Source organism: Scyliorhinus torazame, chromosome 1 (assembly GCF_047496885.1).
Source record: "Scyliorhinus torazame isolate Kashiwa2021f chromosome 1, sScyTor2.1, whole genome shotgun sequence".
In the NCBI taxonomy this organism is placed as follows: Eukaryota; Metazoa; Chordata; class Chondrichthyes; order Carcharhiniformes; family Scyliorhinidae; genus Scyliorhinus; species Scyliorhinus torazame.
Window position 1 is genome coordinate 292,269,502 of NC_092707.1, and position 27,961 is coordinate 292,297,462.

At 47.2% G+C, this 27,961-nt stretch overlaps 1 protein-coding gene across 1 annotated transcript in view; it reads right to left on the reverse strand.

The window, feature by feature from the left end:
- The window catches only part of rsph3 (radial spoke head 3), a 165,538-nt gene extending 139,245 nt beyond the window's left edge, over positions 1-26,293 (reverse strand). Inside the window, exon 1 of the mRNA XM_072507548.1 lies at positions 26,118-26,293. Within this exon, the coding sequence (XP_072363649.1) occupies positions 26,118-26,227 (110 nt within the window). The 5' untranslated portion in view covers positions 26,228-26,293. The remainder of the gene's footprint in view (positions 1-26,117) is intronic.
- Positions 26,294-27,961: the final 1,668 nt, after the last annotated feature.

The window sequence follows — 27,961 nt, forward strand, 5'->3', positions numbered from 1 at the left end:
GTAATAACATGAATTGGACAGAGAACGACCCTTCCCAGATGGCAAGGGCAGTCAGATTTTACTGGAAGGAGGGTGTAGGCCAAGAAGGAGGCTCAGTTACAAAGGTTAAGACTGAGTATGTAATGAAAAAGGATGATCTGCGATCCCAACAAGCGGCAGAAATGGTAGTTTACCAGCAGGAGCTCCAATATAGTGACTTTGGGTGGGTGGATCAGCGAAGAGGAGGATGAGACAACAGTGCTATATTTCTATCACCCCCCAGTGGTGGACGTTAGACATTGAACAGCCACTATCACTGCATCACGTTACCCTGGCCTATGACAGAACTGGACGAAACAGGGAGTTGGAGGACAAATACTGGCCATTACTTGAGACCGAATGGCCAGTCAAGGTTACAGCCACAGTCACGGGAAAAGAAGGTACAGCCTGATGTTAGAAGGTACAGCCGATTTTGTTACAATATCACCACATTTATGGCCACAGTCAGCTTCGGTAAGCCCTCATATTACACGTCAGGTCCATGACCAGTACCATGCCAGGGATATGGGGCGAATGGTCAGCATCTTACCGCAGCTCGTCAGAATAGGTATGAGATATACCTTTTGAACAATCCACGTCTGACATTTAAATACTGTACCACTATCAATCCAGCCTGTTTTCTTAGTGGTCCCCCTGTCCATGAAGACGCACCTGGCCACGACTGTTTAGCCTTGATTCAGGAAACTACCACAATAAGGGGCGATTTGAGTGACATTTCATCAGAACAACCTGACATGATTATGTGTGGTCAAATATCCCACCGGGGTTTAGTTAATGACCTACTGCAGGCCCTCCTTCTGCCAGCGCAGATTTCCGTTATTAAATGCGCTGCCCACACGAATGGTACAACCCCAGTTGACGTTGGTAATGAACGAGCAGATCGTGCAGCGCGCACAGCCGCGCAAATTCAGCAAGTGATGGTGCCTAAAATGTTAAGTCAGACTAAACGATCTACTATGAATGTGTCTGCTTCTGACAAGCCAATGCCAACCATCCAAGACGTCATAAGGTTACAGGAGGACGCTCCTGAGAGTGATAAACAAATGTGGAAACGGTTAGGTTGTACATATGATTCTGTTTCCTCTTTATGGACCACGCCAGCACATCAGACTTGTATGCCTAAGGTACTGGCTTTATGGGTCACTGAATGTGTACACTTTGCAACTCATTGTGGGGCTCGGGGGACTAGTGATTTGTTGCTGGACACTTGGTGGCACCCTAAAATGCAGGGGTTGGCCCAAAGTATCAGTAATCGGTGTTTGATTTGTCAGCAATATAACACCGGAAAAGGTATCCCTTGTGGGAAGGGGCAAACCCCGTTGCCCAGTGGTCCCTTTGAGACGCTCCAAATGGATTACATTGAGTTGGAAAGGTGTCAATGTTATAAATATGTTTTGGTCATTGTGGATGTGTTCAGCAGATGGGTTGAGGCGTATCCGACTATCTATAGTAAAGCTTCTACTGTGGTTAAAGTCTTGATGAGGGAAATCATTCCCCGGTACGGTATACCAGCTCAGTTAAGTTCTGATAATGGGCCTCATTTTATTGGACAAATTAACAAGGAGTTTTGCTCCCAGTTGGGCATACGCCATCAGTTACACTGTGCTTACAGACCACAGGCAGCCGGGGTGGTTGAAAGACACAATCAGACCCTCAAAACTAAATTGGCTAAATTAAGAGCAGACACGGGACTGACATGGCTTAAGTTGCTCCCCGTTGCCCTCTTCCAGCTGCGGGTTACACCTGCGGGACCGGTCCGGCTTTCTCCCGCCGAGATTCTTTATGGCAGGCCTCTTAGAACTCCCTGGAGCCTGCAGGTTCCCAGACTGCTTCAGTTTCATCAGATGACTGAAGAAATGACCACCTATGTTCTGGCCCTTACGCAAGTGCTCAAGGAACTCCATGGCCAGGTCCGCGCGGCTCACCAGCCATTGCCCCAGTACCTAGCTCACTTTCAGTCCAGCCCGGTAGTTATGTAATGGTCAAAAAATTGGACTAGGAAGGGGTCAGAGCCACGATGGGACGGGCCCTTCCAAGTTCTCCTTACCACCCCCACAGCAGTTAAAGTGGAGGGGCGAAGTGCTTGGGTCCACCTACATCACTGTACATTGAGTCCATCTCCACTACTGTAAAAGGTCGGATACTAACCTGCCTCCCTTCTCCAGTGCTATTTTACAGGTGTGGAGCATGATGGAGTGGCTACGCATCGTCTGTCTGATATTTGGCCTCACTTCGCTTGGCGTGTTATTGGCGATGGACATGGAAAAGGGGAATATTATGTATCTGTGTAGCCCCAACCAATCTACAAGGATACATCACCTATGCACAGGTGATGTTCTTCACTGCCCCCATATACGAGGACATGGTATCGACTCATGGAAGGTCATCAAAGTTAAGGAGAATGCGGGAGTCATGAAGCAGCTGCACCGGTCCCGGCGATGGGAAGGGAACATTCTATGGACATTGCCTTGTTTTTGGAATACATGTAAATTTGATTTTGGATGTGTTAAAAGTGGTACAATAAAGGTAACATCAAGCTGTCAGAAGAGTGTAGGAAGAGACCATGAGAAAGAGAAAGGGACTAGAGAGAGGACGGGGCGTGTGAGAAGGGAAGTACAGCTAGAACGTAGGTTACCGGGAGATGCACTTAAGTTAATTAAAGGCCAAACTGAGGAAAACCCGGGTAGTATGAATCTCTTCTACCAGATTTACCACCGTCTGTATGGCCAGGGACGGGTTGTCTGCTACCCAAACCCCGCAGCGGTGTCTAGGTTATTTTCTGTTTCACCGCTTTGGGGCACTCCCCAAACGGTGGTTCATTGTCAGCGTTCCGAGCCATTGCCCGAGCAAGTCACTCTTCCTTACGATCCGGATTCAGCACCACCGGCTATTTGCCTTCCCCTTCCTCGGGGTAATCCCCACTCACAGTACGATAAGCTGCGACGGTGGAGGGCGTACATACCTAGCCACTTCACTCCCAATAGGGATTCCCGGTCGTACGAGAATTGCTTCAGCAGTGAAGGATATGGCTGTTTGCTGGTAGAGGTGGACACAAATATAACATGTCTGTTTCCCACCTGTACGGACAGGAGGTGTCATATCACCCAGGCGTCTGGCCAATGCGTTTGTTATAGCACCACTTGCGTTCCATTGAACGCTGGCCTCCAGCTCCTTTGTGGCTGGGCGAATGTCTCTCATATCACTGTCGGGAATAGGGCTTTCCGCATTGCTGGGCGGCCCGAATGGGCATTTCAAAATTGGATAAACTGGGCTACTGGGAGGTCCTTACGCAACCGATATACTGATTGTGATGCTAGTCTCCACACGGAACAAGGATACTACTTTTTATTTAATGGTACGGCGACCAACGTTTTGTCACCCCATTTCCCCGCTGAATTGCTATAGGGACTCTAGTCCCTACCACAGTCCCCTGCCCTTCGGCGTGGAACCTGCATAATCAGTTAGCACGCCGGGCAGTCTCTGCTGAATTTTGCGAGAACTGGAAAAAACCTCAGGTTCTTGCACCCAACCGGGGCCACTCAGCCGGGTGGGGCATTCTGAGCGTATTGACACTGGGAGGTGTGGGGGGTTCCTTGGCTGTTAGTGATCGGAATTATTTTATTTGCGGCCTTACCCTTTTGGGAAATGAAACCTTGGGAGCCCTCGGGGCAATAACTAAGGAGTTGTCTCAGCTACGGTTGTTTGCAATGCAGAACCGGTATGCTCTTGACTATCTTCTGGCCCGTGAGGGTGGGGTATGCGCCATAGTACAGGGCAAGTGTATTATGGGTGTTCAAGACTTGACCGCTAACATCACTAAATTTATGGATCGCATACGGGATCACTTGGACGGGATGCAGGATCCTGGCTCTTGGGGTAACTGGGGATTTGGAGGATGGAAGGACTGGTTGATAAATATGGCCATGTATCTAGTGGTAGCTATCGGCTGCATCTTTGTGGGCCTGGCCATCCTTAAATGTGTGATGGGTAGAATGCGGGGTGCACTGGATCAGATCACCACCCCAATCACCGGCCAAAAAAATTTAACTGTTAAAATCCATGAGGGTGAAGCAGATGAAGGGGGGCTAAGACAGGAATTGGAAATGCAGCGACGAATCTTTTTAGATGAGGAACCGTAGCTATAGATTGGATAGTTCGGTTATCATGGAATGATAAAAGGAGGGAATGACGAATGTGATATAAAATAGTTACTTTAGAGTTACTAGTTAATGTAATGTAGAAATAAGCCACTTTGATTTTTGCAGTTAGGGACAAAGGAATTTGAGACCGCATGGAAAAAGCAGGAAGAGGTGTGTCTATGAGGGTGATGCTTCATTGATAGGGGCCAGAGAAAGGGATTGGAAGTGAGCCAATCAGAATAGATCGAACAGGTCAGGAGGGACCTAGGCTGACCTATGTCCGTCGAGTATGTGAAACTTGATACCATTTGAACTGATTTTGCAGAGATCCCTTTGTCTGGTAGTTCAGTCGTTTTCTGGAGTGTAAGAGGCAGGACGTCCTGTTACATTCTGTAAGATGATTAAGCTTGCAAGCTAAATAAATAACTTCTGTTTACGTGCGAATCCGTCTCAACTTTTATTGAGGCCAGACTGACAGAGAAAGAAAATAGGAGATCAACAGAAATAAGGGAGAGTATCAAATTGAAGGAAAAAACATACAAAGTAGCAAAGATCAGTGGGAGACTAGAGGACTGGGAAATCTTTAGGGGGCAACAGAAAGCTACTAAAAAAAGCTATAAAGAAGAGTAAGATAGATTATGAGAGTAAACTTGCTCAGAATATAAAAACAGATAGTAAAAGTTTCTACAAATATATGTAAAACAAAAAAGAGTGGCTAAGGTAAATATTGGTCCTTTAGACGATGAGAAAGGAGATTTAATAATGGGAGATGAGGAAATGGCTGAGGAACTGAACAGGTTTTTTGGGTCGGTCTTCACAGTGGAAGACACAAATAACATGCCAGTGACTGATGGAAATGAGGCTATGACAGGTGAGGACCTTGAGAGGATTGTTATCACCAAGGAGGTAGTAATGGGCAAGCTAATGGGGCTAAAGGTAGACAAGTCTCCTGGACCTGATGGAATGCATCCCAGAATGCTAAAAGAGATGGCTAGGGAAATTGCAAATGCACTAGTGATAATTTACCAAAATTCACTAGACTCTGGGGTGGTCCCGGCGGATTGGAAATTAGCAAACGTGACACCACTGTTTAAAAAAGGAGGTAGGCAGAAAGCGGGTCATTATAGGCCAGTGAGCTTAACTTCGGTAGTAGGGAAGATGCTGGAATCTATCATCAAGGAAGAAATAGTGAGGCATCTGGATGGAAATTGTCCCATGGCCCGACGCAGCATGGGTTCATAAAGGGCAGGTCGTGCCTAACTAATTCAGTGGAATTTTTTGAGGACATTAACAGTGCGGTAGATAACGGGGAGCCAATGGATGTGGTATATCTGGATTTCCAGAAAGCCTTTGACAAGGTGCCACACAAAAGGTTGCTGCATAAGATAAAGATGCATGTCATTAAGGGGAAAGTAGTAGCATGGGTAGAGGATTGGTTAATTAATAGAAAGCAAAGAGTGGGGATTAATGGGTGTTTCTCTGGTTGGCAATCAGTAGCTAGTGGTGTCCCTCAGGGATCAGTGTTGGGCCCACAACTGTTCACAATTTACATAGATGATTTGGAGTTGGGGACTAAGGGCAATGTGTCCAAGTTTGCAGACGACACTAAGATAAGTGGTAAAGCAAAAAGTGCAGAGGATACTGGAAGTCTGCAGAGGGATTTGGATAGGCTAAGTGAATGGGCTAGGGTCTGGCAGATGGAATACAATGTTGACAAATGTGAGGTTATCCATTTTGATAGGAATAACAGCAAAAGGGATTATTATTTAAATGATAAAATATTAAAACATGCTGCTGTACAGAGAGACCTGGGTGTGCTAGTGCATGAGTCGCAAAAAGTTGGTTTACAGGTGCAACAGGTGATTAAGAAGGCAAATGGAATTTTGTCCTTCATTGCTAGAGGGATGGAGTTTAAGACTAGGGAGGTTCTGCTGCAATTGTATAAGGTGTTAGTGAGGACACAGCTGGGAGTATTGTGTTCAGTATTGGTCTCCTTACCTGAGAAAGGACGTATTGGCGTTGGAGGGTGTGCAGAGGAGATTCACTAGGTTAATCCTAGAGCTGAAGGGGTTGGATTACGAGAAGACGTTGAGTAGACTGGGACTGTACTCGTTGGAATTGAGAAGGATGAGGGGGGATCTTATAGAAACAGAAAATAATTATGAAGGGAATAGGTAGGATAGATGCAGGCAGGTTGTTTCCACTGGCGGGTGAAAGCAGAACTAGGGGGCATAGCCTCAAAATAAGGGGAAGTAGATTTAGGACTGAGTTTAGGAGGAACTTCTTCACCCAAAGGGTTGTGAATCTATGGAATTCCTTGCCCAGTGAAGCAGTAGAGGCTCCTGTAGCCACGTAAAATGGCTGCGTTCCGATTAATCTGGCCAAAACCCAGTTTAAAACGGCTAACCCGAAAGACTGCTGGGAAAAGCAGCCAAGAAGACACAAGCAGGCAGCTGCAGACAGTTTTGCATATTCGGCTCTGGGAAGGTAGCCCAGATCGATACTCAGGGCTATCAACAGCCCATCAACCCAGGTATTCACAGTTGCATTCAGGACTGTTTGCAGCCAATATATTCAGACATCCACAGTTATATTGGCTATCCCCGGGAACAATTGCAACATATTAGCAATTGAATACCGGGCCAGACCTGTCGGCGCCTGCAGTGGCCGAAACAAAGACAGGTGAGCGACCACCCCCTGATCGAGGAATCGCCTCACCATTGGACACATCGACCCCAGAGATTGGGGACATAATCCAATCACTTGGGACTCAGGGTCAAGGGCCGCCCCGGGAGGCGGGAAGCATCTGGGCCCTATAAAAGTGAAGGTCCAAGTTCAGATCTCTCTCTCTCTCCTCTTCGCCTGCTCGAGACCTTCGCAAGACCAGCCACCGGCAAGTGTAAGTTTGAATCCAGCGATCACTATCCGGTAGAGACATCTAGCCACCGACCTGTAGCAGCCTTTTGAATCCCGCGGGCCAGATATGATTGGACAAGCCACTCGTTTCCCTGACCTGGTGGGCTCGTCCTAAGTTAAGTATTGGCCAGTAGTGATAGGTTTATTATATAAATAGTAGTATTAGTGTATTAATATTGCTTGTTGTATATAATAAATGACCGTTGTTTTAATCCTTGCTAAGCGGTGTGCTGTATTATTAATCATAACCTGAACTTGAACCACGTGGCGGTATCATAAAGATACCTGGCGACTCATGAGCAAAGGTGACCTAAACAGAGCAAATAGACTAAGGTTAAAAAGAGCAACACTCCTTCATTAAATGTTTTTAAGATAAAGATAGATAGTTTTTTGAAGCATAAAGGGATTAAGGGTTATGGTGTTCGGGCCGGAAAGTGGAGCTGAGTCCACAAAAGATCAGCCATGATCTCATTGAATGGTGGAGCAGGCTCGAGGGGCCAGATGGCCTACTCCTGCTCCTAGTTCTTATGAATTGTCTCAAGCCAGGACAGTTGGTAGGATTTCGCAAGCCCAGGCCATATGGTGGGGGATGACCAGGCCACCATCTGGCCTGGGCTTGCGAAATTCTACCCACTGTCCTGGCTTGAGACAATTCACACCTCTTTAACCTGGGGTTACCCCTATCTCTAGATCTGTAAACACTTAACCACAAATGCTCGCATTCTAAGCATTGTCTTGCATCTTTGAATTTGTCTATATATATGTTTCTGGAATCTACCTCTTCATTCACCTGAGGAAAGAGCAGTGCTCCGAAAGCTAGTGTTTGAAACAAACCTGTTGGACTTTAACCTGGTGTTGTAAGACTTCTTACTGTGCTCACCCCAGTCCAACGCCGGCATCTCCACAACTTAGACTTAGAAATTTATTTGTCTCAAGTGCCTGTCCAATTTTCTTTTGAAATCATTGACCATCTCTGCTTCCACCAGCCTTCGAGACAAGTGAGCTCCAGGTCATTAACACTCACTGCTACAGAAAAAGTTCTTCTTCACATTCTCCTCTATATCTCTTTAAAATCTTGAATCAGTCTCCTCTAGTTTCTAGTCCTTGTATCGGCTAAAGAGAAAAGCTTTTCTTTTTCATAGAATCAATTCCGGCCTCGGGTGACTTTCTGCGGAGTCTGCACATTCTCCCAGGGTCTGCATGGGTTTCCTCCGGGTGCTCCAGTTTCTTCCCACAGTCCAAAGATTAGGTGGATTGGCTATGCTAAATTGCCCTTAGTGTCCAAAAAAGGCTAGGTGGCTTTACAGGGATAGGATGGAGGTGTAGGGATAGGGTGGAGGTGTGGGCTTAGGTAGGGTGCTCTTTCCAAGGGCCGGTGCAGACTCGATGGACTGAATGGCTTCCTTCAGCACTGTAAATTCTATGGTTCTGCGTGGGTTTCCTCCGGATGCTCCGGTTTCCACCCACAATCCAAAGATGTGCCGGTTAGGTGGATTGGCCATGCTAAACTGCCCCTTAGTATCCAAAAGGTTAGGTCAGGTTACTGGGTTTACGGGGATGGGGTGGAGGCATGGGTTTACGTAGGGTGCTCTATCTGAGGGCCGAGGCAGACTTGATGGGCCGAATGGCCTCCTTCTGCAATGTAAATTCTAGGATTCTATGAACCAATGAATAGTGACAATACAGAAGGAGGCCACTCAGCCCATCGAATCTGAGCTGGCTCAATTACTCACTGTTTTAAATATCTAATAACAAAAACAATTTGAATTTATATAATGCATTTAATGGGATAAAATGTTCCAAGGTCCTTTCACAGAGATGTTCTAAAATATAACATTGGAGCCACAAAAAGAGATATTAGTACAGATGACCAAAATCTTCACAGATGTAGGTTTCAAAGAGCGTGTTAAAAGGAGGAAGCGCGATAGAGAGCCATAGAGGTGTAGAGAGGATGAGTGAACAGAATTTGTAGACCATCATGAACTTGCACACACCAATCAGATCTGTCCTTAACTTTCTGTGCTGCAAGATAATCCCCAGATTATTTGACCTAACGTTATAGCTAAATTCCACATCCATGGAACCATTCTGGTTGATCTCCCCTGTAACTTCTCAAACACCATCACATCCTTCCAAAGTGTGTGACCAGAAATAGACACAACACTCTTCTTGTGGCCCAACCAGAGCTTTCTAAAAGTTCAGTATAACTTCCTGACTTTTAGGTCAATGGGGGAATCACTGTTGTACATGGACTTTCAGAAGGCATTTGGTGCAGTGCCACACACGCAACAGGCTTGAGAAAAGTCATGGCTCATGGAATAAAAGGGACAGTAGCAATGTGGATACAAAATTGGCCGAATAATAGGAAGCAGATAGTAATGCTCAATGTGTATTGTTCGGGCTGGAGGATGGGGTGGTTTACAATGGTGTTCCACAGGGCTCGATATTGGGACCCTTGCTTTTCCTGATCTATATTAATAATCTAACGTACAGGATAAGTTTTCAGTTGACACAAAATGTGAAAGTACTGTAAACTGTGAAGAGGTCAGTGTTAGAACTTCAAAAAGACACAGACGGGTTGGTGGAGTGGGCAGATTGGTAGCAGAGAAGTGTGAGGTAATGTATTTTAGTAGGAAGAACATGGAGAGACAACATAAAATAAGTGGTAACATTCTTAAGGGGTGCAGAAGCAGCGGGACCTGGGTGTATATGCCCATAGATCATTGAAGGTGGCAGGACAGATGGAGAGTGCAATTAAAGCATTTGTATTCTGAGTTTTATTAATGAGGACAGAGTACAATTTCAAGGAGGTTATGCTAAACTTAGACCTCAGCTGGAGTATTGTGTGCAGTTCTGGGCCACGTGATAGGGAGGACGTGAACACATTGGAGAGAGCGCAGATGAGGTTTACAAGAATTGTTCCAGGAATGAGAAACTTTAGTTATGGGGATAAATTGGAGAGGTAGGGACTTTTCTCCTTGGAGAGAAGGTAGCTAAGAGGAGATTTAATAGCGATGTTCAAAATTATGAGGGGTCTGGACAGGGTAAACAGGGATCAAGAACAAGAGGGCATAGATTTAAAGTGATTTGCAAAAGAGGCAAATGTGATGTGAGAAAAAGTTGTATCACGTAACAGGTTGTTCAGGTTTGGAATGCACTGTCTGGAAGTGTGGTGGAGACAGGTTAATTTGAGGCATTCATGAGGGCATTAGATTAGTTGAATGGAAATAACGTGCAGGGGGACAGGAAATAAGCAGAGGAATAGCACTAAGGGACTTCACAGTGCCAGGGTCCCAGGTTCGATTCCTGGCTTGGGTCACTGTCTGTGCGGAGTCTGCACGTTCTCCCCCTGTCTGTGTGGGTTTCCTCCGGGTGCTCCGGTTTCCTCCCACAAGTCCCAAAAGACATGCTGGTAGGTAATTTGGAGATTCTTAATTCTCCCTCTGTGTACCCGAACAGGCGCCGGAGTGTGGCGACTTGGGGCTTTTCAAAGTAACTTCATTGAAGTGTTAATGGAAGCCTACTTGCAACAATAAAAAAGATTGTTATTATTATGTTTGTTTGGAGAGCCAGTGCAGCAACAATGGGCCTAATGATCTCCTTCTTCTGTGCAGTAACAATTCTGTATTCAATATCTCCAATTATGAAGCCCAAGATCCCACATGGTTTCCTAATGCCCTCTCAATTTTGCCAATCATAGAATCATAAAACAGTCACAGCACAAAAAGAGGCCATTCGGCTAGTCATATTCATACAAAGTTTGTAAGAACACTCAAACCAGTTCAACCGCCCTGCCTTTGCCTGGTAGCTCTTCAATTTTATTTCTTCAGATAAGTCACTCGTTCTCTTTTGCAAGTCATGGCTGACTGAATCTGCCTCTAGCATAATGTCAGTGCATTCCAGATCCTAAACACTCGCTGAATAAAAAATGATTTCCTTACGTCACCTTTGTTTTTTTGCCATTCACATTTATTTGGTACAATCTGGCATTCAGCCCTTCCAGCAACTGGAAGGTATTCTTGCTATGGAGAGAGTGTAGTGAAGGTTTACCAAGCTGATTCCTGCGATGCCGAAACTGCCATATGAGGAGAGACTAAATTGGTTAGGATTATATTCATTGCAGCTTAGAAGAGTGAGGGGGGGGGGGGGGGATCTCATAGAAATGTATACAATTCTAACAGGATTAAACAGGGTAGATTCAGAAAAGAATGTTCCTGATGGTGGGTTAGTCCAGAACCATGGGTCATAGTTTGAGGATAAGGGGTAAACCTTTTAGGACTGAGGTGAGGAGAAATTTCTTCACCCAGGAACTGGTGAATCTGTGGAATTCATGACCACAAAGAGTAGTTGAGGCCAAAACGTTGTGAGATTTCAAAAAGGAATTAGGGATATGGGCTAAAGCGATCAAGGGAAATGGGGGGGGGGGGTCAGGGTATTGAACTTGATGATCAACATGATCATAATGAATGGCAGAGCAGGGTCAAAGGACCAAATGCCCTCCTCCCCCTGGGGCGGCACGGTGGAGCAGTGGTTAGCATTGCTGCCTACGGCGCAGAGGACCCAGGTTCGATCCTGGCCCTGGGTCACTGTCTGTGTGGCGTTTGCACATTCTCCCCGTGTCTGAGTGGTTCTTACCCCCACAACCCAAACATGTGCAGGGTAGTGGATTGGCCACGCTAAGTTGCCCCTTAATTGTAAAAAAAAACAATTGGGTACTCTAAATTTATGTTTTTAAATGCCCTCCCCTGTTTCTATTTTCTATGTATTTTTCTATGTTATGTTTCTTCCTATATGCTCCAGATACTTCACGATTTTAAACACATCAATCAAATCTCCTTTCAACTTTCTCTTCTTTATAGAGAACCACTCCAGCTTCTCCAATCCATGCACATAACTGAAGATTCTCATCCCTGCAACCGTTGTTGTGAATCTTTTCTGCATCTTCGCTCATGCTTTTACAACCTTCCAACGGTGTGGTGCCCAGAATGAATGCAATACCCCAGTTGAGGCCAAATCAGTGTTTTATATATGTTTATCGTAACTTCCTTCCTTTGGTACTCCAAGTCCCTATTTATTAAGCCCAGGATCCTTTATGTTTATTAACCACGCTCTCAATTTCCTTGCCATCTTCCATGGTTATTGCAATATAGACAGCTCCTGCATCCCTTTTAGAATTGTATCCTTTATTTTATATTGTCTCATGTTCTTCCTACCAAAATGAATTCCTTTACACTTCTCGACATTAAATTTAATTTGCTGTTGTTCGTCCATTCCACCGATCTGTGTCCTTCTATCCTTCTCAAAGTTCACAATATTTCCAAGTTTCGAGCCATCCGCAAATTGTGTAATTGTATCCTTTATACCAAACGTTAGGTCGCCAATATTTATCAAGAAGAATAGGGGTCCTAACACAGACTCCTGTGAACACGGCGAACACCAAAGGCTGGAATTTTCTTCTTTTTAAAAAAAATATATTTATTCTCCTCCTTTTTCACATTTTCTCCCAAATTTGCAACCAACAATAATCAGTAACAAATGCAATATCAATCCCCATATCAATAACAACGATCCCATCCTCCCACCAAACCCCTGACATTGGCCTGCATGTTAACATAAACAATTGACAAAAAGGAATCAGGAATCGCCCATAGTCACCGTTAACACATACAGTCCCCCTCCCCCCAACCCTCCCAGCCCCCCCCCCCCCCCCCCACCACTAATGTTCGATGTAATCCAATTCTCAAAATGCATAATGAATGACGCCCATGAATTGTAGAACCCCTCCATCCTTCCCTCAGTTCAAATTTGACCTTCTCAAGTCACAAATTCCAGCAGGTTCCCCCGCCACTCCTGGACACGGTGTGGAGAGGTTGATCTCCACCCTGACAGGATCCGCCTTCGGGCGATCAATGAGGCGAAGACTACATCTGCCTCCGCACCCGTTTCCAACCCCGGCTGATCCGGCACCCCGAATATGGCCTCCCGAAGGCCCAGCTCCAGTTTATGGGCTGGGATTTTTGCGTCCTGCCTATGGAAGGAATCGTCACAGGAGGGACAGAAAATTTGACAGACTGGTCAAAGAGCTAACAACTTCGGGTGGGGATTTCCAGTACCCTGGTGGGTGGGACTGGAAAATCCCAGCTATAATACAAGGACACAAGAGGTGTGAGGTAATGTGATAAGGAATCCATTCAGCCAGATCTGGCAACCCAACTCTACTTACTTCACACATCTCCAAAGAATTGTGAAGAGCTCATGGATTTTCTATTTGGATTCCCTTTTATTTTAGCTGGCAATCGCTTCTCATTTCTTTTTTTCCCTCCTTGCTTCCCCTCTGCATTTTCTATCTTGTTTTGATTCTCTTATTAACCTGATATGTCGTTTGCTTAATCTTACTCGCTATCTTTCTTCATTTAGGGAGCTCTGGCTTAGCTAGTCCTGTCTTACCTCATCATGGAAATGTATCTTAACCAAGTATATATTGTCGCTCCCCCCTTCTGTCAAAATGCATCATCTCACACTTCTTTATTAAATTACATATGCAACTTGTATGCCAATTCTAGACTATATTTTGTAGTATTCATTTGGCATTATCCTCATTGTTTGTCACATTCCAAACTTGGTATCATCTGCAAATTTAAAAATGTTACTTTGTATTCCAATATCCAAATCATTTATACATCAGCACAACTGAGGACCCAAGTGTTATAAATTAAGAATTTAGGGCGGTACAGTGGCACAGTGGTTAGGACTGCTGCCTATGCTGCTGAAGACTCCGGTTCGATCCCAGCACTGGATCACTGTCCATGTGTCTGCATGGGTTTCACCCCCACAGCACAAAGATGCGCAGGGTAGGTGGCTTGACGATGCTAAATTGCCCTTTAATTGGGAAAAAAATAATTGGGTACTCTAAATTTATTTTTAAAATGAGAGAGAAATTAAGAATTTGGACCAGAGAGTAAAGAAGGGTTTATATCTAAACCTTACACCAAATTACTGTGGATCTGGAGTCATATGTAGGTAAGGGTGGCAGGTTTCTTTTGAGGACATTAGTGAATCAAACAGATTTTTATGACAATCAATCAATGATAGCTGCATGGTCACCTTCATTGACAAACGGTTTAAATTCTAGAAGCTATCTTGGAGGAATTTGAACTAATGTCTCCAGAAGATTAGTCTAGGCCCCTGGATTACTAATCTAATGACGATACCATTCTGTCATTGCGCCCCGTAACAGTGAGCAAGATGCCAAGTGAGCATTCGTAACTTGAGAGTGGCTCAAAACGATGTAAAGAAGTATAAACCATTAGCTACTGACCCGAGTTGTCATAATTGGAATTGATGGGAAAAGAGTATAAACTTGGGAAATTTGCGAGAACAAAGAACAATACAGCACAGGAACAGGCCCTTCGGCCCTACAAGCCTGTGTCGATCACGTGTCCTATCTAGACCAACCGCCTGTATCCTTCTATACCCAGTCTGTTCATGGGCCTATCCAGATAAGTCTTAAAGGTCGCTAACATATCTGCCTCAACCACCTCGCTTGGCAGTGCATTCCAGGCCACCACCACACTGTGTAAAAAAAAAAAAACTTCCCCCACACATCTCCACTGAACCTATCCCCCCTCACCTTGAACTTGTACCCCTTGTAATTGTCATTTCCGCCCTGGGAACAAGCCCCCAACTGTTCACCCTATCTATACCCCTAATAATTTTATAAACTTCTATCAGGTCGACGCTCAGCTTCCGTCTCTCTAGGGAGAACAATCCCAATTTATTCAATCTCTCCTCATAGCTAATTGTCTACCTTAATGCTTTTTCACACACCTAACACTTCCTCCCTCATAATAATGACCTGTTCTAAAGTGTTTATACATCCCTCTGAGACACCACCAATCAACGTGTCCCTCTCCTTTGTGAATACCGATGCAAAATATTAATTAAGGACGTCACCTACTTCCTCTGGTTCTACACATAATTTCCTCCTTTGTCCTTGAGTGGACCAACTCTTTCTCTAGCTAACCACTTGTTCCTAATATACATATAGAATACCTTGGGATTCTCCTTAATCCTGTCTGCCAAGGACATTTTGTGACCCTTTTTTGCCCTCCTAACTCCCTGCTTGAGCTCTTTTCTACTTTCCTTGTATTCCTCAAGTGCTTCATCGGTTTTTAGTTGCCTGTACCTCACATATGCATCTTTTTTCTTTTTGATAATATTCTCAATTTCCCTGGTCATCCATGGTTCCCGAATCCTGCCTTTCCGGCCCTTCCTTTTTACCAGCACATGCCTGTCCTGCACTCCCATCAACTGCTCCTTAAAAGACTCTCACGTGCCAAATGTGGATTTACCCTCAACAGCCTCTCCCAAACAGCCTCCAAATCCTGCCTAATCTGGTTGTAGGTAGCCTCCCCCCAATTTAGCACCTTAACCGTAGGACAACACTTGTCCATTTCCATGAGTATCCGAAAGCTTATGGAATTGTGGTCACTGCTCGCCACATGTTCTCCCACTGCAACTTTGATGACCTGGCCAGGCTCGTTCCCTAGTCCTAGGTCCAATATAGCCCCCTCTCTAGTCGGATTATCCACATATTGTTCCAAAAAAACTTCTTGGACACACTTAACAAATTCCTCACCATCCAGACTCCTAGCCCGAAGGGATTTCCAGTCAATATGAGGAAAATTAAAGTCTCCCACTACAACAACCCTATCATTTCTACATCTATCCAGAATCTGCTTACATATCTGTTCTTCAACTTCCAGTGGGTGGGCTGTTGGGAGGCCTGTAGTACACCCCTTCATAGTGACTGCCCCCTTCCTGAGTTCTACCCACAAGCTTGATTCTTCCATAGTGTCCTCCGTCTGTATAGCTGTAATATGTTCTTTAACCAGTATTGCAACTCCCCCACCTTTTACCTTCCTCCCCGTCTCACCTAAAACACCTATATCCTGGAATATTTAGCTGCCAGTCTGTCCCTTTTTTAACCAAGTCTCCATTACAGCAACTGCATCCAAGTTCCACGCGTGAATCAAGGCTTCAAGTTCATCTGTCTTACCTGTTATACTCCGTGCATTGAAGAAGATACACTCCAGACCTCCAGGGCCAGAGATCGGCCCCCCCAGCCTACCCTTCCTCTTAGCCAGCCTGATCCTGGTACCATGCTCATCCCCAGTCTCTACACATTCTGGCTTATTGTCCTGATTCCCAAGCCCTGCCAGAGAGTGGTTATTAGGAGCAGAGGGGGAAGGAGGTGCTCCCTTTTGGCTCCAATACTTGCCATGATGCGCGTAAGCTTGAGGCTGTAAGTATATAAAATATTGTTCAGTGTTTCAGCGCAAGTTGGTGTATAAAACATACATCAGACTAAAAAAATGAATATTTATAAAATCAGGGATGAGAGCAGCTGAAGCATGTCTGACTTTTTTTGTGACAAGCAATCATGTAATTACAGCACTTTTTATGATTTCAAATGAGTGGAATTATTAGATTTCAAGTGGGTACAAACTTTAGTTTTGCCCACCTTGACCTTCTATTACAGTCAAGACTTTGGATCAATACATTTGTATAAAATCACCAAAGTGACATCGGCATTTCAGCTTTCAATGCAGTTACTGCATATAATACAGCATGATGTCTGTACTAACAACATAATGGAACATAGCTGCGTTATGTACCATCAATGACTACGAGACGAATGGTGAACAATTGAGGCTTTATTGTGCTAGATGTTAAGCCTCCTGCAGCTGGAACCAGAATGAGGGCAGCACAGGAGAGCGTACACTTTTATACAGAGCCTGCTGGGTGGAGCCAGCAGGCTGGGATTTACTGTAATGACTGGAGTACAATGGCAGTACCGTAATACATGCAGTGTATGATCAGTGGTGTTTACCACATTCACCCCCTGTTTAAAAAAAAAAAAAAAGAGTCCAGCGGGGGTGAAGCGACGTTACAGGTCGATTCTGTCGGGGGCTTTGACCCTCCGCTGCAATCGCCTCAGTCCCGGTTGTGGTGTGGGCGCCGATGTGGGTACCTGCGACTCCAGGAGCGTGTTGTCCTCTCCTTCTTCACCCAGTCGTGGATCCGGTGGGGGGACGGGCGCTGCCGGGGTGGGGGTTGCGGTGATAGTCGCTGGTGGTGCACCCGGGTCGGATGATGGTGGGGCCCATGACGCCCACGAAGGTGCGGCACGGTCGGAGGTGTAGGACTCCAGATTGCGGGAAGCCACTTCTAAGGAGTTAGCAAGCTGTACAGTCTCTGTAAGGCCGAGTGTACCCCCCTCTAATAATCGCTGGCGGACGTAATTGGACTTAATGCCCGTGACATAGGCGTCTCTGATCAGCAGTTGTGTGTGTTGGACTGCCGACACCGCCTGGCAATTACAGTTTCTGCCACGTATCCGCAAAGCACGCAGGAAATCGTCCTGGGACTCCCCCAGGAGTTGCCGTCTCATGGCCAGTAGGTGCCTGCCGAACACCTGTTTAACAGTCTTGACGTACTGCCCTTTTAGCAGTTCCATCGCTTCCGTGTAAGTGGGAGCGTCCCAAATGAGGAGGAAAAATTGTGGGAGTAGAGTATTTGGAGCTTCTGTGGGTCGGAGCTGACTTCTGTGGATGCTCCGAGATATCCTTCAAAGCAGGCTAGCCAGTGCTCAAAAGTGGCTGTGGCGTCGGCTGCGTGAGGGTTCAGCTCCAGGCGATCCGGCTTGAGTAAGACGTTCATCTTCAAACTCTAGCACAATAAATTGATGTACCATCAATGACTACGAGACGAATGGTGAACAATTGAGGCTTTATTGTGCTAGATGTTAAGCCTCCTGCAGCTGGGAACCAGAATGGGGGCAGCGTAGGAGACCATACACTTTTATACAGAGCCTGCTGGGTGAAGCCAGCAGGCCGGGATTTACTGTAATGGCTGGAGTACAATGGCAGTACCATAATACATGCAGTGTATGATCAGTGGTGTTTACCACAATGTGTATGCAAAGTGAAGTAAAGGACTACGACAGTGCTTTGCAAATTATATTCCACTGTGACTCCATTTTAACTCCACCACCTTCTCATCTCAGTAATTAGGGATCGGCAATAAAAGCCAGCCTTGCTAGTGATACCACACATCCCATGAATGAAAGAAAATAAGGTGACCCTAGATGCCAGTAAAAACAAAGCAGCAGTAAAGTGCTATAATAACTTTTGATGTTATTAAAGTTTATGGACTAAAGATTGACATACATCATCCAAAGTATGAAAATCTGTGTTTTATAAGTACTTTGTAAAATAATTTTCTTCTTTTATGTGCTCATGTAGATTTCAGCCAAATTCTCCATAGTCAATGGTGACAGAAAACTCAGTGAAGCCCTCCCCATGCACAAAAGCACACTCACACACATTGTAACCCCCACCACCACATACATCTCTTCCCAACCTGCCTCTCCAAACTCTCATTTTCTTTCACATCCCCACTCATTCACTCACTTGTGTCCTCCCAACCCACTTACACATACTATAGCATCCATAAAATACTGACAGTGTAGAAGGAGGCAATTCAGCCCATGTAGAAGGAGGCAATTCAGCCCATTGAGTGCACTGACACTCTGGAAGAGCGCACTACCTAGGCCCACTCCCCCGTGCTATCCCCGTTACCCCGTGCATTGATCATGGTCAATCCACCCAACCTGCATATCCCCGGACACCAAGGGGCAATTTAGAATGGCTGAACCACCTAACCTGCACATCTTTGGACTGTGGTAGGAAACCGGACACCCGGAGGAAACCCACGCAGACACTGGGAGACGGTACAAACTCCACATGCAAACTCCACACATTCACCCAAGGCCGAAATGGAACCTGGGTCCCTGCTAACCACTGTGCCACTCCCTCCCCATTCAGATGCCCACACTCATTCATACCCTCTCACCCCTACTTATCTCTGCACTAACTCACTCATCTCGCTCTCTTTCTCTACCCTCCCCTACATGAATTGCTTCCCCTTGCACAGCTGTGGGCAGTTGAAATGGAAAGCCAGTGATAATAATGGTGAATAATTTTATAAATTTGGCTCAAATCCTAAATCTTTATAAAACATTGACTGACATAGAAAGGAAATGGCTGTCACGGCCCAGACCCCAGCCGTGGACCCTATTCCCCGCCCCCCCTCTCCCCTGTTCATCTCCTCCCCGTGGCCTCTGCCCCATTCCCGTATGTCCTGCTGGCACCCATTCTCTAATGAAAGATTTCAAAAACTGGAGTACCCTGCCAAAAGCCCCTTTCCTCGACCACACTTTTCATCCCTTACAACTATCTTAAGTGGACTAGTACTGTTTGCAACCTTGATGTGGTGTTTAAAACAGCTATGAACGTCCAACCACATATCCATAACATTACTGAAATTATGTCCACCTCCCAATGTTGCATGACTGCAACACAATCGAAGCTCATCTGCTGCCGAGAGCCTCACCCATGTCATTCAAACCTGATTATTCCAATGCACAGCTGACCAGTCTCCCACCTACCACCATAAATAAAGTTGTGCTCATCCCAAAACTCTGCTGTAAATCCTGTTCACCATCCATCCCCTGTGTTTGCTGACCTGACATGGCTCCTGCAAAGGGACTCAGAGCAGCTTGGAACAAAGACCAGTAGATCAAAGTAGATAGGATAAAGAGAAATATGATAAGAAGGGGAAAGCTGACAGTATTAACTTGCTTAGCACACAGAAGTAGAATTAACAAATAGAACTATAAATTACCAGGGAATGTACGACCTGAATAAAGACACCTACAGCAAGTATTAACAGTATTCGTAAAGCATAACAGCAATATAGCATACAAATCTTTGTTAACAGTGATATGTTCGTGAGGCATAATGGGACATAGCTAGCTAATTTGGCCACATTCTTTAGGAAGGTAGAGACACAAACAATCAGCTAGCTGTTCAGCAGAAACATTCTTTATCAGCAGTCCCCAGCCAGCCATTATGAATACCGACAATGGTTCCAGTCAGGAACCAGGTTAAGATGGGGGATTGTATATACAAAGAAACAAGGGCCGTAGATAATGGGGTCTGGAAAACTTCAGAAGAGCATGCACAAGTACCCAACTGTCCATGAGCTGATCATGCAGTCCCATGCAGCCTGAGAGTAAATTACATTGGTCAATGTATATCATCTATAGCAGTAATGGTTGGCGCCCATGCCCAGCTGAGGTGGGCTTCTGAAAATTGTATAATGACCGAACTAAGAACAATGTAAATGAGCCTGCTCCAGATTGCTCTCCCATGTACGTTGGAAAATAAAGACTTGAACCAGAGTTGCTGTCATGCGAGTCTTTGTGCTAGCTGAGCAGCAATTAAGAAGGAGAATCCCTCACGTGAAAAACAGCTCAATACTCAGTTTCTGAAAACGCTCCTACATCAGCTCCAATCAGATGATACTTCAGTTTTCTTTTTGTTTTTAAAAACCTCCATGCCTAGTCCATCGCCATCACTTTGGACAGCTCCAGTCCTAAAAGCCTTTGAGATTTTTACATTCTTTGAATTCTGGCTTCTTAACTCAACCCCAATTTTAACTGCTCTACGATTGATGGTTGTGCTGTAGCTGCCTTGGCCCTGAGCTCTGGAGTTCTCGCTTTAACCCTCATCATCTTTCTCACTCCTCTTTTAAGATGTTCCTTAAAACTTACTCCTTTGATCAAGCCTTTGGCCATCTATCATGCGGCTCAGTGATTTACGTAATAGCACTTTAAAGCATCTTTGGCTATTTTACTGTGTTTAATAAGCTATTTAAATGTGATTGTTGTTGTCGACCTACATTGTCATCAAATCCAGTGATACTTCAATTTTAAAATCCACACATCTCATGTTCAAATTGCTCTATGGCCTCACCCAGCCTACAGCTTAAAACGGCTGTGAATTCGGTGTTTTTGCGAGTCTGGCCTCTTATGCATCCTCATTTCCCTTCTTCCACAATTGGCTGTGTCCCGATGGCAGCTGATTGTGTGTGTGGACTTCAATATAATCGATATTATACGGTATTTAGATTGCAGTTGCTCAAGGCAGCTCACCACCACCTTCTCGAGGACAATTAGGGATGGGATGGGCAACAAATGCAGGCCCAGCCAGCGCCACCTACATCCTATGAATAACTTTTTAAAAATTGGATAAGATACACTACACATGGTGTCACCTGACCTAGGAAGGTCAGATAGCACATGTTTAAACGTTAGTCAGCACGGCAGATTAAATATGACATTTGCAGTTAAATCAGCGACTTTGAATGTTGTTCTTTTAGCCAGAGATGTGTCAGGCTGATAAGCATTAGATCCAGGTCCAAGTTACAAAATTCCTTCCACAAGATTTCCATTATTCTCTCCTTTTACAATGTCGCTCATAACCTACCTCTGAGCACGCTTTTGGTCACCAGTCTTAATGTCTCCTTCTTTGCATGTGTTTTTTTTTTGTCTGATTACCACCCTGAGATTTATCTATAAAAGACTCCAAATGTTGCTACCCACTTTGCTCAGCCCCAATTCATTGATGCTGCTCATTCTTTATCCCTCCCTTAATCACTGCTGTTACTGCCCAATACTCTCCTCACCTAATCATAGAAACATACAAGATAGGAGCAGGAGGTGGCCATTCGGCCCTTTGTAGCCAGCTCCACCATTCAACATGATCATGGTTGATTTTCTATCCCAACACCATACTTCAGCGTCATACCCCTCAATACCTTAAGAGTCTAGAAATCTATTTCCTTCTTTCTGGGGTATATTCAATGATTTGGCCTCCACAACCTTGTGTGGTAGAGAATTCCACCCTCTTAGTGAAGAAATGTCATGGAGTCATAGACGTCTACAGCACAGAAAAGGCCCTTTGGCCCATCGTGTGTGTGTCGGTCAAAAACAATCACCTCACTATTCTAATCCCATTTCCCAGCACTTGGCCCATGGCCTTGTATGCCTTGGCCTCCACCACCCTTTCAGCAGCGAGTTCTAAACTCCCATCACCCTCTGCGTGAAAAGGTTCTTCCTCACATCCCCTCTAAACCTCCTGCCCTTTAGCTTAAATCTATGCCCCCTGGTTATTAATCCCTCCACCAAGGGGAAAGGTTTCTTCCTGTCTATTTATGCGCCTCATACTTTTATGCATCTCACTCATGTCCCCCCTCAGTCTCCTCTGGTCCAAGGAAAACAACGCCAGTCTATCCAATCTCTCTTCATAGCTAAATCTCTCCAGCCCAGGCAACATCCTGGTAAATCACCACTGCACCCTTTCCAGTGCTATCACATCCCTCCTAGAATGTGGATTCCAGAACTACACACAATACTCTAGCTGTGGCCGAACCAATGTTATATACAGTTCCAGCATAACCTCCCTGCTCTTAAATCTATGCCTCGGCTAATGAATATTTTGACAGTTTTGTTACAGACTTGAGACTGAAGGCCCAGTCATGCAACTTCAATGACCTGAAATCCTCGCTAATCCACGACCAAATTGTTTTTGATTTACTTGATGATAAGCGTCGGGCAATATTATTGCGGGAGAAAGATTTTGTGCAGGAAAAGGCAGTGACGATTTGCCAGGCTAGCGAGATTGCTGCACAAAGAATGGGCGCACTCTGCTCAAAAAGCTTGCCGAGCCACTCGAGCAATACACCCCCGAGGACATCAGTCCCGGTCCTGCCCAGGTGTAACCCGTCCAGTTCGTACTGTTCCCACCGCCCCCAGAACTGGTCCCAATGTCCCAGGAATCTGAATCCCTCCCCCTCACACCATCTCTTCAACCACATATTCATCCAATATACCCTTCCCCATGCCTGCTCCAGCCCCCCTCCTCAGTGCTGAACCCTTACCCTGAACCAGCCTCTCTCCTCCTCAGTGTTGCCCCCATAACCTACACTAGTCTCTCCCCTCCTCAGTGCTGATGCCATACACTGCACCAGCCTCCTCAGTATTGCTCTCATACCCTGAAGCAGTCTCTTTCCTCCTCAGTGTTCCCCCATACCCTGCAATAGGCTTTTCCCTCCGGTGTTGCCCCTGCACCCAGCCCTCTCCTCAGTGCTGCCCCATACCCTGCACCAGCATCTCCCCTCCTCAGTGCTGACCCCGTGCCCTGCTCCAGTCTCAGTGCTGAACCCATGCCCTGCTCCAGCCTCAGTGCTGACTCCATACCCTGCTCCAGTCTCAGTGCTGACCCCATACCCTGCTCCAGTCTCAGTGCTGACTCCATACCCTGCTCCAGTCTCAGTGCTGACCCCATGCCCTGCTCCAGTCTCAGCGCTGACCCCATGCCCTGCTCCAGCCACAGAGTTGCCCCCATAGCCTGCACCAGTCTCAGTGCTGACCCCATGCCCTGCTCCAGCCACAGAGTTTCCCCCATACACTGCTCCAGTCTCAGAGTTGCCCCCATACCCTGCTCCAGTCCCAGTGCTGACCCCATACCCTGCTCCAGCCCCAGTGCTGACCCCATACCCTGCTCCAGCCTCAGTGTTGCCCCCATGCATTGCTCCAGTCTCAGTGCTGACCCCATGCCCTGCTCCAGCCTCAGAGTTGCCCCCATACCCTGCTCCAGCCTCAGTGTTGCCCCCATACCCTGCTCCAGTCTCAGTGCTGACCCCATGTCCTGCTCCAGCCACAGAGTTGCCCCCATACCCTGCTCCAGTCTCAGTGCTGACCCCATGCCGTGCTCCAGCCACAGAGTTTCCCCCATACACTGCTCCAGTCTCAGAGTTGCCCCCATACCCTGCTCCAGTCCCAGTGCTGACCCCATACCCTGCTCCCGCCCCAGTGCTGACCCCATACCCTGCTCCAGTCTCAGTGCTGACCCCATACCCTGCTCCAGCCTCAGTGTTGCCCCCATGCACTGCTCCAGTCTCAGTGCTGACCCCATTCCCTGCTCCAGCCTCAGTGTTGTCCCCATACCCTGCTCCAGCCTCAGTGCTGACCCCATGCCCTGCTCCAGCCTCAGTGTTGCCCCCATACCCTGCTCCAGTCTCAGTGCTGACCCCATGGCCTGCTCCAGCCTCAGTGCTAACACCATGCCCTGCTCCAGCCTCAGTGTTGTCCCCATGCCCTGCTCCAGCTTCAGTGTTGCCCCCATGCACTGCTCCAGTCTCAGTGCTGACCCCATGCCCTGCTCCAGTCTCAGTGCTGTCCCCATGCCCTTCTCCAGTCTCAGTGCTGACCCCATGCCCTGCTCCAGCCTCACAACTGACCCCATACCCTGCTCCAGCCTCAGTGTTGCCCCCATACCCTGCTCGTCTCAGTGCTGACCCCATGTCCTGCTCCAGCCTCAGTGCTGACCCCTTGCCCTGCTCCAGCCTCAGTGTTGCCCCCATGCACTGCTCCAGTCTCAGTGCTGACCCCATACCCTGCTCCAGCCTCCCCTCTGCTCCAGCCTCAGTGTTGCCCCCATGCACTGCTCCAGTCTCAGTGCTGACCCCATACCCTGCTCCAGTCTCAGTGCTGACCCCATACCCTGCTCCAGTCACAGTGCTGACCCCATGCCCTGCTCCAGTCTCAGTGCTGACCCCATGCCCTGCTCCAGCCTGTGTTGCCCCCATACCCTGCTCCAGCCTCAGTGTTGCCCCCATACCCTGCTCCAGCCTCAGTGTTGCCCCCATACCCTGCTCCAGCCTCAGAGTTGCCCCCATACCCCGCTCCAGTCTCAGTGCTGACCCCATACCCTGCTCCAGTCCCAGTGCTGACCCCATACCCTGCTCCAGTCTCAGTGCTGACCCCATGCCCTGCTCCAGTCTCAGTGCTGACCCCATGCCCTGCTCCAGTCTCAGTGCTGACCCCATGCCCTGCTCCAGCCTCAGTGTTGTCCCCATGCACTGCTCCAGTCTCAGTGCTGACCCCATGCCCTGCTCCAGCCTCAGAGTTGCCCCCATACCCTGCTCCAGCCTCAGTGTTGCCCCCATACCCTGCTCCAGTCTCAGTGCTGACCCCATGTCCTGCTCCAGCCTCAGTGTTGTCCCCATGCCCTGCTCCAGCTTCAGTGTTGCCCCCATGCACTGCTCCAGTCTCAGTGCTGACCCCATGCCCTTCTCCAGTCTCAGTGCTGACCCCATGCCCTGCTCCAGCCTCACAACTGACCCCATACCCTGCTCCAGCCTCAGTGTTGCCCCCATACCCTGCTCGTCTCAGTGCTGACCCCATGTCCTGCTCCAGCCTCAGTGCTGACCCCTTGCCCTGCTCCAGCCTCAGTGTTGCCCCCATGCACTGCTCCAGTCTCAGTGCTGACCCCATACCCTGCTCCAGCCTCCCCTCTGCTCCAGCCTCAGTGTTGCCCCCATGCACTGCTCCAGTCTCAGTGCTGACCCCATACCCTGCTCCAGTCTCAGTGCTGACCCCATACCCTGCTCCAGTCACAGTGCTGACCCCATGCCCTGCTCCAGTCTCAGTGCTGACCCCATGCCCTGCTCCAGCCTCAGTGTTGCCCCCATACCCTGCTCCAGCCTCAGTGTTGCCCCCATACCCTGCTCCAGCCTCAGAGTTGCCCCCATACCCCGCTCCAGTCTCAGTGCTGACCCCATACCCTGCTCCAGTCCCAGTGCTGACCCCATACCCTGCTCCAGTCTCAGTGCTGACCCCATGCCCTGCTCCAGTCTCAGTGCTGACCCCATGCCCTGCTCCAGTCTCAGTGCTGACCCCATGCCCTGCTCCAGTCTCAGTGCTGACCCCATGCCCTGCTCCAGTCCCAGTGCTGACCCCATACCCTGCTCCAGCCTCAGAGTTGCCCCCATACCCTGCTCCAGCCTCAGTGTTGTCCCCATACCCTGCTCCAGCCTCAGTGCTGACCCCATACCCTGCTCCAGCCTCAGTGCTGACCCCATACCCTGCTCCAGCCTCCCCTCTGCTCCAGCCTCCCCCTGCTCCAGTCCCAGTGCTGACCCCATGCCCTGCTCCAGTCTCAGTGCTGACCCCATGCCCTGCTCCAGCCTCCCCTCTGCTCCAGCCTCCCCCCTGCTCCAGTCTCTATCCTCCTCTCACAGCTACCAGCTCTGCCATTCCTCCCCCTTACTCACGGCTGCTGGTGCTGTTCCTGACGATATTTCTTCCTCTCCTGTAGGGCTCTCGGGCGGCTGGAGAATGTGTAGGTGTTGCTGTTGTCCTGCTGCGGTAAGACAGTAGTCATTGCGGCAGGCTGGGGAATGAGTGAGATCAATGTGAGAGCGCGCCGGCATCCCCTAGCAACCTGCTACCTTGGCAACGGTTACTAACGCACAGGAGCGTCACTTCCGTCAGCGAGCCGCTTCAGGGCCCAGCTCTTTTCCGCCTGGCGGAAGCAGTTCAGGCTGGTCAGCATCCATCATCACTGTCACTGTGTGTGGGCCCCCAACCAGTCGGTGTTTATCACCCAAGGCATCTTATTGTGATTGACCGCGAATGTTCTTGTTTGTGCTCCTCTACAGTGCCTCACTGGATTCATTCAGGGTCTAAAGTGCTGGTTGCCCTTGGTAACCGTTATGTTGGTTGTGAGCCATGTTCTCCTGTCTTTTCTGTATCCTCTATCACTGAGTGTTTGCTGCTCAGTTTCCAGGAGTGTTTTTTTTACTGACCACAAATAGATCATTTTCAATGGCATAAGACATTTACTAAGAGGAGGAAGGCCATATTAATTAATTCATCTAACCCCGCCACCTTGCTGCATCTGGTTCTTTATGAATAATCAGGGTCTTTATCCCTACCTAAGAGTCCATTCCAAGTTTTGATTGTTCACTGGAACTTAAATCTGCCTTTCCGACTTTGGATGTGCTCCGCGCCCACTCCTGTGGTTTAATTCAGTAATATTTTTGATTGATGAATGTTTTTTCACATAATTGTATCCCTCTATAAAGATTCCCTTTCAGACACCACGTTTCCACAATGAAAAGCTTATGTTTATCCTGTCTTTAGTTATAATTCAGAGCTCTAATATGCTAGGGATCAATCTCATGCCTTCAATGCTTGAATGCCTCTTGTTTCTCAGCGACCAAAACCAAACAAGGTGTGGTCTGACCAAAGCATGCTACAATCCAATAACAATTTCTATTCACTTGGAAGCCATTTCTTAATTCTGTACTTTTGGCGTTTGTAAATTATTGCTCTGCATTAGTCAGTTATGCTGTGTACTTCTGAGTCTTCATCCTTGTGCATTTCAAAACACTTTTGGGTGTATAAAAACAAGAAATAGCAAGAACGGGCCATTCGGCCTCAAGTCTGTTTCACCAATCAATAAGATCTTGGCTGATCTGATGTGGCCTTAACTCCACTTTCCTGCCTGTTCTCCATAATCCCAGACTCCCTTGTCAATCAAAAATATGTCTAACTCAGTCTTGAATATATTCAATGATGGACCTTCCACTGTTTGCTGGGGAAGAGAATTCCTAGCACTATTTAATCTGTGGGAGATGCAATTCCTTCTCACTTTCATCTTAAGTGGTAGATGCTGTCAGGGTTCTTCCTGTTTAATACTTTATTTCCCCTTTCATTTTGGCATTGTTATTTTTGATCCATGGATGATTAAGGGACATGTATCTTTAAATCAAGCAGCAGAATTCAGAAGTTACAGAAGAGAACACTTTTGCTAGTCTCTGCTGGTTTAAACAGGTGCTCCAAACTTGTCGGCATCAGAGAGAGAGAGATGGGGTGGGACTCGGTTTGATTGATTGGCTGGTGGGCAATGAATTGGCCCAAAAGGCCATGCTTTGCCCTGTAACAGGTGACGATTGGGTCCTCTTCCCGTGGAATGATTTTCAGAGTTGCAAGGTGTTTCAGTTTTGATTCTGGCAGCACAGACAAGAACCTGCTATCTCTCTCCAGAAAGCCTGCGAGTGCTGTATTTCTGAAACTGCAGGAATCTATCTACAGAAAACCATTACAGGCTGCA